At 42.8% G+C, this 10,142-nt stretch overlaps 1 protein-coding gene across 1 annotated transcript; it reads right to left on the bottom strand.

Annotated features, from left to right (window-relative positions):
• Window positions 1-351: 351 nt before the first annotated feature.
• LOC311136318 (UDP-glucuronosyltransferase 1A6-like) lies at window positions 352-6,871 on the bottom strand (the record flags this gene model as incomplete). Its single annotated transcript, XM_084170439.1, has 3 exons — window positions 352-562; window positions 974-1,675; window positions 6,771-6,871. The coding sequence occupies 3 exons, from the start codon at window positions 6,869-6,871 to the stop codon at window positions 352-354; spliced, it is 1,014 nt and encodes a 337-aa protein (XP_084026565.1).
• Between the last annotated feature and the right edge of the window lie 3,271 nt (window positions 6,872-10,142).

Here is a 10,142-nt window from a genome sequence, read left to right as displayed (position 1 = left end):
ATGAAATTGCCTTTTTTATAGTGACCAAAAAGAATCCATTAAGACTATTGTCTTATTGACTGTGATGTGGTTATTTTACCTACCTTAAGGCTCGATTAAATCCGTATCGCGGAAGTATAGCGCGATTTGAAATTGAAAGGTAATTTCCGATTGTGCCGACATTTGCAGCATTTACAGTGAACGCAGTCTCCGTGAACACGGGAACATCGCCTTTAAATTTCAAATGCGCTATAGCGCTGAACTTCCGCGATACGGATTGAATAGAGCCCTTGGTTACATGCACTGAATAAGAAGTCGCTCTGGATAAATGACCAAAATGTCAATGTATAATGTCTTATGTTATACAGTATTTCAATAGCTTATAGCTACCTCTGGCAGTTCGTTTGGCTCTTCAAAGTGAATTCCTCCGATCATCACCATATTAGGCATCAGAGGCCTGGGGAACTCTAAGGTAAAGTCGTAGCGCTCCAGCCACAGTGATGCCCTCTTCATCAGCTCTGGGATGGTGGTCTCTCTCCCCAGGATCTCTGAGGCGATGACGTTGACATCAGAGTACAGGTACCTGCAGGACAAGGGTTTGAGGTCAGGGGTTAAGGCAGCCATACTCAATAGGCAGACCGCGGACTGGATCCAGACCCAAAACTGGGTCAATATGGACCGTGGGTCCTAACAAAAAATATATACAATTTGATGGAGGGAATTCGGTCGGGATCTTTTCCTTCGCTCCATGGCATAATGTGTATAATTGCAGGAAATTAGCTTTAAAACTGCAATTTTTTCTCTGCCAATAAGAGGGGTGTGAACAGTTTCAACAGTTTGGGATCGCATTGGATGCAAGGAGGGCATTTGTTACTACACTGATAAATGCCAATATCCATCCGGACCCTTGCCACCTAGGACATTTGTCTGACCGGACCGTCTCAAATGGTATTTGAGTACCCCTGGGTTAGGGTTGACATCAGAGTACAGGTACCTGCAGGCCAGGGGGCGGAGCAACGCCCACAGGAAGTTGACGCTCCTCTGCCTCAGGGTCATGTGATCAGGGAAGTGAGTAAAGCGTCCGGGGGTGTAGGAGGGGGGGCTGGGGCACTGGGAGGCCTCGAGGTCCGTTCCACAAGGCAGGCCATTCTGAATGTAGATGGCAGGCAGGGAGAGGAGTGCTCCTACAATCACGCCCACTGGCTCAAAGGGGTCAGTCAGCATGGCATCAAACCCCTGCTCCCTCAGAGTCTGCATCATGTCCTGGTTGGCTAGCAGGCTGTCACAGTTGTTACGGGTGTAGTTCCTGAGAACTGTCAGGGTCTGGTAGTAGCTCCACATCCTGCTGATGTCGTTGGAGGTGTCGGAGGCCATGATGGTGTCCAGGTTGGCCCTCTGAATAGTCTGGAGCTGGGTCTGGGTGTAGGGCACGGGGTAGGTCAGAGTGATGGTGTGTTCCGACGGACCCAGAGAGCCACTTACCTCTGGAATCACCACCACCACCTGGTTACCGCGGCGACCCAGCTCCTCCACCAATGGCTTCATGCCCGTCCAATGGCTGCCGTCGGCTGGGATCACCAGGAGTTTACCGGCCCAGCAGGACACCACCAGACACAGAGAGAGGACCAGGCCTGCTGCTGCTCCCCTTAACCTTACCCCTCCTCCAGCCATAACACAGCAGTACAGTACAGTCACACTGTAGGATAGAGAGAACAATACACACGGTTACAGAGTAGCAGAACTGTGCTTCCTAGCAGAGAACCAAGTGTTTAAATAGAAAAGGGTGTGTCATTATCAGGGGCTGGCCTGATTCAACCGGCTGAAATCAAGACTTCAACACTAAACAAGCAAAAAGTTGTTTGACAGTTGTTCATTTCATTGGTCATAGCAGGAGTGCCAAACAACAATGAGCTGTGCATTCAGAAATGTGTTCACTACAACCGGGTGTCATGCTGACAATGCATTCATGTCAAATGTGAGCTGATGCAGGGTTTGTAGAGGGATCTGTCTGCACAAAGATACAACGTCATACTCATTCTGTGCAATAGGGCTCCCGAGTGGCGCAGCGGTCTAAGGCACTGCATCTCAGTGCTTGAGGTGTCACTACAAACAAACCCCCTGGTTCGATTCCAGGCTGTATCACAACCGGCAATGATTGGGAGTCCCATAGGGCGGCGCACAATTGGCCCAGCGCCATTTGGCCGGTGTAGGCCGTCATTGTAAATAAGAATTTGTTCTTAACTGACTTGCCTAGTTAAATAAAGGTAAAATAAAAGTAGCATGCTGCACTACTACACCTATAGTCATGCTGTACTTGAGAGAAAAGGCAACATCGAACTGGGCACAAACTGGTTGAATCAATGTTGTTTCAACGTATTGTGACGTGGAAAATACATTGGATTTTTAAAAGTAAACAAAAATGTTTTATTTGATTTAGTCCAATTCTTTAACTAAAATTTTTGGTTGCGATGGAGACGTGAATCCAACACACCAATTCTTAATTTGTAGACAAGCTGGATTTTTGTATTGCGTTTCGTTGTCACATACAGTGGGGGAAAAAAGTGTTTAGTCAGCCACCAATTGTGCAAGTTCTCCCACTTAAAAAGATGAGAGGCCTGTAATTTTCATCATAGGTACACGTCAAATATGACAGACAAATTGAGAGAAAAAAAATCTAGAAAATCACATTGTAGGATTTTTTATGAATTTATTTGCAAATTATGGTGGAAAATAAGTATTTGGTCAACTACAAACAAGCAAGATTTCTGGCTCTCACAGACCTGTAACTTCTTCTTTAAGAGGCTCCTCTGTCCTCCACTCGTTACCTGTATTAATGGCACCTGTTTGAACTTGTTATCAGTATAAAAGACACCTATCCACAACCTCAAACAGTCACACTCCAAACTCCACTATGGCCAAGACCAGAAACAAAATTGTAGACCTGCACCAGGCTGGGAAGACTGAGTCTGCAATAGGTAAGCAGTTTGGTTTGAAGAAATCAACTGTGGGAGCAATTATTAGGAAATGGAAGACATACAAGACCACTGATAATCTCCCTCGATCTGGGGCTCCACGCAAGATCTCACCCCGTGGGGTCAAAATGATCACAAGAACGGTGAGCAAAAATCCCAGAACCACACGGGGGGACCTAGTGAATGACCTGCAGAGAGCTGGGACCAAAGTAACAAAGCCTACCATCAGTAACACACTACGCCGCCAGGGACTCAAATCCTGCAGTGCCAGACGTGTCCCCCTGCTTAAGCCAGTACATGTCCAGGCCCGTCTGAAGTTTGCTAGAGTGCATTTGGATGATCCAGAAGAGGATTGGGAGAATGTCATATGGTCAGATGAAACCAAAATAGAACTTTTTGGTAAAAACTCAACTCGTCGTGTTTGGAGGACAAAGAATGCTGAGTTGCATCCAAAGAACACCATACCTACTGTGAAGCATGGGGGTGGAAACATCATGCTTTGGGGCTGTTTTTCTGCAAAGGGACCAGGACGACTGATCCGTGTAAAGGAAAGAATGAATGGGGCCATGTATCGTGAGATTTTTAGTGAAAACCTCCTTCCATCAGCAAGGGCATTGAAGATGAAACGTGGCTGGGTCTTTCAGCATGACAATGATCCCAAACACACCGCCCGGGCAACGAAGGAGTGGCTTCGTAAGAAGCATTTCAAGGTCCTGGAGTGGCCTAGCCAGTCTCCAGATCTCAACCCCATAGAAAATCTTTGGAGGGAGTTGAAAGTCCGTGTTGCCCAGCAACAGCCCCAAAACATCACTGCTCTAGAGGAGATCTGCATGGAGGAATGGGCCAAAATACCAGCAACAGTGTGTGAAAACCTTGTGAAGACTTACAGAAAACATTTGACCTGTGTCATTGCCAACAAAGGGTAAATAACAAAGTATTGAGAAACTTTTGTTATTGACCAAATACTTATTTCCACCATAATTTGCAAATAAATTCATTAAAAATCCTACAATGTGATTTTCTGGATTAATTTTTCTCAATTTGTCTGTCATAGTTGACGTGTACCTATGATGAAAATTACAGGCCTCTCTCATCTTTTTAAGTGGGAGAACTTGCACAATTGGTGGCTGACAAAATACTTTTTTTCCCCACTGTAACCAAATATCAACATTTGAAGGAGATGTACAGTTGAAGTCGGAAGTTTACATACACTTAGGTCTTAGTCATTAAAAACTAGTTTTTCAACCACTCCACAAATGTCTTGTTAACAAACTATAGTTTTGGCAAGTCGGTTAGGACATCTACTTTGTGCATGACACAAGTAATTTTTCTAACAATTATTTACAGACAGATTATTTCACTTATAATGCACTGTATCACAATTCCAGTGGGTCAGAAGTTTACATACACTAAGTTGACTGTGCCTTTAAACAGCTTGGAAAATTCCAGAAAATGATGTCAAGGCTAATTGACATCATTTGAGTCAATTGGAGGTGTACCTGTGGATGTATTTCAAGGCCTACCTTCAAATTCAGTGCCTCTTTGCTTGACATCATGGGAAAATCAAAAGTAAACAGCCAAGACCTCAGAAAGAGAAATTGTAGACCTCCACAGACCTCCAGTCTGGTTCATCCTTCGGAAGCAATTTCCAAATGGCTGAAGGTACCACGTTCATCTGTACAAACAATAGTACGCAAGTATAAACACCATGGGACCACGCAGCCGTCATACCGCTCAGGAAGGAGATGCGTTCTGTCGCATTGGAGCGAAAAGTACAAATCAATCCCAGAACAACTGCAAAGGACCTTGTGAAGATGCTGGAGGAAACAGGTACAAAAGTATCTATATCCACAGTGAAACGAGTCCTATATCAACATAACCTGAAAGGCCGCTCAGCAAGGAAGAAGCCACTGCTCCAAAAACGCAATAAAAAAGCCAGACTACGGTTTGCAACTGCACATGGGGACAAATATTGTACTTTTTGGAGAAATGTCCTCTCGTCTGATGAAACAAAAATAGAACTGTTTGCCCATAATGACCATCGTATTGTTTGGAGAAAAAAGGGGAAGGCTTGCAAGCCGAAGAACACCATCCCAACCGTGAAGCACGGGGGTGGCAGCATCATGCTGTGGGGGTGCTTTGCTGCAGGAGGGACTGGTGCACTTCACAAAATAGATGGCATCATGAGGAAGGAAAATGATGTGGATATATTGAAGCAACATCTCAAGACATCAGTCAGGAAGTTAAAGCTTGGTCCCAAATGGGTCTTCCAAATGAACAATGACCCCAAGCATACTTCCAAAGTTGTGGCAAAATGGCTTAACGACAACAAAGTCAAGGTATTGGAGTGGCCATCACAAAGCCCTGACCTCAATCTTATAGAAAATGTGTGGGCAGAACTGAAAAAGCTTGTGCGTGCAAGGAGGCCTACAAACCTGACTCAGTTACACCAGCTCTGTCAGGATGAATGGGTCAAAATTGACCCAGCTTATTGTGGGAAGCTTGTGGAAGGCTACCCAAAACGTTTGACCCAAGTTAAACAATTTAAAGGCAATGCTACCAAATACTAATTGAGTGTATGTAAACTTCTGACGCACTGGGAATGTGATGAAAGAAATAAAAGCTGGAATAAATCATTCTCTCTACTATTATTCTGACATTTCACATTCTTAAAATAAAGTGGTGAACCTAACTGACCTAAAACAGGGACTTTTTACTAGGATTAAATGTCAGGAATTGTGAAAAACAGAGTTTAAATGTATTTGGCTAAGGTGTATGTAAACTTCCGACTTCAACTCTTTCTTCTGAATTGAATATGTTGGATTCAAGACCAAATCTCAAACAAAACTCAAAGTTAAAGAATAAGACTACTGTCATCATAATAAAGGTTATACTTCTATTAAAGGGAGTGAATTCATCAAAAATACACACACATACACAACATGTTAAATAACACAATTTAGACAATCTAAGAAAAGAAACACACGCTGCAGCCCATTTGGCAATTTGGGATCCCCAACTTCCAAACAGGGATTTCAACCAATTTGCAGGCGTCCACTCTGGTTGTGGGGAATTATTCTTAGCAACAGTGGCATTGCATTCAGGCGAGATCAGTCAAAAGTACAACATTCATTACCAATGATTGCACAAGTGCCCCCTTGACCTGCCAAAAGATAGTCAAGAACCTCTCTGTTTTGCAGAGCCAATTTACACAATTATTTTAACATTGCCAATTTTCTCTACATCTTTAGAGATCTCCCGAATTTGGTCTAGGGCACATGCATATTAACTTTCACAGGGAATAGAGAGGCCAGGGTTGTGGGTTCGATTCCCACGGGGGGCCAGTATGAAAAATGTATGCACTCACTAACTGTAAGTCGCTCTGGATAAGAGTGTCTGCTAAATGACTAAAATGGAAATAACAATGAGATTGGGGCAAGGTTAGCCCAAGCTACAATCTAGTGGCTCTCCTCACATTTTAGGGGCATAGCCTTTCCAAATCATAATTACAACTACTGATAAATTATCCAACCCAAATTTAGAATGACAGTCCTTAGTGCTTCACGTTGGTTCTATCACTTTAATTTAAGACCCTCAACTTAGCACACACCGATACTGGCAGAATGTACATTTACATTGACATACAGTATATTCATCTTATATTTAAAGCATTAACTTTTCTCATCACTTGTGGTAATGACAGGTTGGTATCTCAATGCATTCTTAGTCTAAATTATTATACATTTCGCAGTGTGCAGACCTCTACAATCAACCTGATACCCTAAAATTAACAATTTTGGATAAGCCTAAATCAATTACGGGCACGGTTGACCACCCCCCTCCTTCCGGCACTCAATCATCTGGCGTTTCTTCATGTTCTTCTTCAGGTAGTGTTTCAGTTCGTCCTCCGAATGGCACATGTTCAAAGTGGATGGAACTTGATAATGTCTCTCACCTGAGCCGCCACTGGCCTTAAAAGTCCATTACGTCTTGTCCATTTTCCTACCAGTGCACCAGCAAGTTTGGATGGGAACTCTCTCCATGCTCACTCCACGTGGACTCATGTCGCACTCCTGAGAGAAAAGGCATGAGAGAAAAGGCAGTTGATAGCTTCGACTGGATGCTGTGTACAGGTTGCTGGCTCGGACTCAGGTCTCACGGTAGAAGGACCATACTGAACGCCATTGTCGCCATTGCTTCAGCTGGTTAGGGGGAGTTGAGGTTCACACTGTTCTTGGTCAAATTATCCCTTCCATGCATCTAGATACCATCTGTCGTCACCTTCGCCATAACCTCTAGAGAGGACAGACCAGAACAACAGTTTAGTTAGGGCATTTCTGATTCAGGAAATCCAGAAAAATTATTTACTGTATGCCGAATTATTACTACTACCAATATTCTTAATACAGATTTCTAAAACAAATGTCAAAGAGAATAACAACACACAGTTAAACCATTTTTTTCTCCAAATTGGCTCATACTCCCCTACCATCTTGGCAATCTCACTGCAGAGTTACAGGGTCAGGGAGTTAGAGGGCTAATCCTTATGGAGAAACCCCAACCATCCAGCAGACCCAATCTTGAGAGATTTGTTATTGAAGCAAAACAAAAACAAAGAAAAGAAAGGAAAACAGCAACAGCAATACACATATATCACTCGAGGTGGGGAAAACTTAAATCCATTTGGAGTAATTGTCAACCATTACCAACATATATTTATTCCTTTTATAGGCAGACGTGAACAAAATTAATTTGCATATCTACCAAAGGGCCAGGTCCCCAGGGGACTGGTAATCCCCCCTTTGGACACATGACTCACATTCAATTCTGGACACAGTTCCACGTAATGGAAACAGATTATTGTTTTAGATTACATTACTTAATTAAATCACTGGTGCAACCCAAACTATATAATTGAATAATAAATTGTCAAAAACCTGTATATTTTCAATTATTCATACCTCTGTCCCAAATTCCCCCACTGTGTCCCTTACCCCCACTGTGCCCCTTACAGCCAGTTTGAGTGGTGTGTACTGGCGGCTATCTTTTGTTCCACAGGAAGCTTATCTCTAACCCAAACAACAGATTGCTTAAACATGAGAGCAGTGGACCAGGCCTTGAAGAGTGAGCAGCCTCTAATTTAATATCAGTCCCAATGCTCAATCCCTCTGTCTTACTTCTTCAAATTACTAAGATATTGCATTATTGGAGTGCTATCTGAAAGCCAATTACCATTCACTTTGTTACTTTCACTAGTCTCCATATCTGTTTCCTTCAACTTGGACTCCCTTCCCAATAGGAAGATTTGAATCACTACTGCTAATACACACGGATCACTCTCAAACAATGTTCTGCTTTTCCCCCTATTGTAAGGTTTAAAACAAAACAAAACAAACATGATAACTTTCTCCATATTGGAAGGCATTGTTTTCATTTTAGTCTACCCTAACAATGTTACTCTATATATTTATTTCAAATTTCTGTTGGATATTCACTTTCTGCATCACACGTATTAAATGTATATTATTTTAAGAGTAACATTTAATGCTTTGGAGGGATCAATATGTATTAACTGGGTTGGCACTGTCTATCAGTCCCCTGTAGATGACATGCTCTGTCCATAATAAGTCTCTAAGAAGCACGTTAAACAGTTGAGCGTTTATAGTTTTATTGGTTAGGGGTAAGTCAAGTACCGTACAATGCTTTAACCTTATCTTTCTCAAATTATCATAAAGGGATCACTCTGAACATTCCTCAGAATACTTTTTACACCACTTACATACGTCTACATGTGGGTGTGCAAGTTGTGTATATATATATTTTTTTTCTATTGTTACTTCATCAGATCTCTAGTAACCCATTCTACTCAATATTGTGTTACTTTATCTCTAGTAACCCATTATACATTTGTGTTACATCACAAATTCCTCCTCTACACCAGTGTTCTATTCATACAGAGGTTTAAATATTCACTCTAGTGTTCTATTTAACAGCATATTTGGGTATAATCCTCTCTTCTTTCATACCTCCATACAGAATGCCAGAATGCGCCACTAGTCCCCGAGTGGCGCAGTGGTCTAAGGCACTGCAGCGCAGTGCTAGCTGTGCCACTAGAGATCCTGGTTCGAATCCAGGCTCTGTCGTAACCGGCCGCGACCGGGAGACCCATGGGGCGGCGCACAATTGGCCCAGCGTTGTCCAGGGTAGGGGAGGGAATGGCCGGCAGGGGTGTAGCTCAGTTGGTAGAGCATGGCGTTTGCAACGCCAGGGTTGTGGGTTTGATTCCCACGGGGGACCAGTATAAAAAAATAATGTATGCACTCACTAACTGTAAGTCGCTCTGGATAAGAGCGTCTGCTAAATGACTAAAATGTAAATGTAATAATGTTATAAATCTTTAGGTTTTCACCTCCACACTGCAGCAACGTTCACAGCGCAGCAGCCCGAGAGGTACACATATCTTTCAATGGCTTCTCCTGTCAGTGCTCACTATCCGTAGATCGATGGGCGGTGGTGGACAGAACCCCTAGATAACGTTATAGATTTAAAAACTCAGCTCACACAGAACTGGTTGGGGTGTTCATTATTTTCCCTATATACAGTGCGTTCGGATGTATTCAGACCCATTTACTTTTTCCACATTTTGTTACATTACAGCCATATTCTAAAATGGATTAAATTAATGTTTTTCCTCATCAATCTACACACGATACCCCATAATGACAAAGCAAAAACTGGTTTTTCAAATTTTTGCAAATGTATTAAAAATAAAAAACAGAAATACCTTATTTACATAAGTATTCAGACCCTTTACTATGAGACTCAAAATTGAGCTCAGGTGCATCCTGTTTCCATTGATCATCCTTGAGATGTTTCTACAACTTGATTGGAGTCCACCTGTGGTCAATTCAATTGATTGGACATGATTTGGAAAGGCACACACCTGTCTATATAAGGTCCCACAGTTGACAGTGCACGTCAGAGCAAAAACCAAGACATAAGGTCGAAGGAATTGTCCGTAGAGCTCAGAGACAGGATTGTGTCAAGGCACAGATCTGGGGTAGGGTACCAAAAAAAAAATCTGCTGCATTGAAGGTCCCCAAGAACACAGTGGCTTCCATCATTCTTAAATGGAAGAAATTTGGAAACACCAAGACTCTTCCTAGAGCTGGCCGCCCGGCCAAACTGAGC

The sequence above is a fragment of the Coregonus lavaretus genome (genome assembly GCF_964263955.1).
Source record: "Coregonus lavaretus genome assembly, chromosome: 10".
NCBI classification, from domain to species: domain Eukaryota; kingdom Metazoa; phylum Chordata; class Actinopteri; order Salmoniformes; family Salmonidae; genus Coregonus; species Coregonus lavaretus.
Note: the sequence above shows the minus strand (reverse complement) of the source record. Positions and strands in the feature narration are given on the sequence as shown.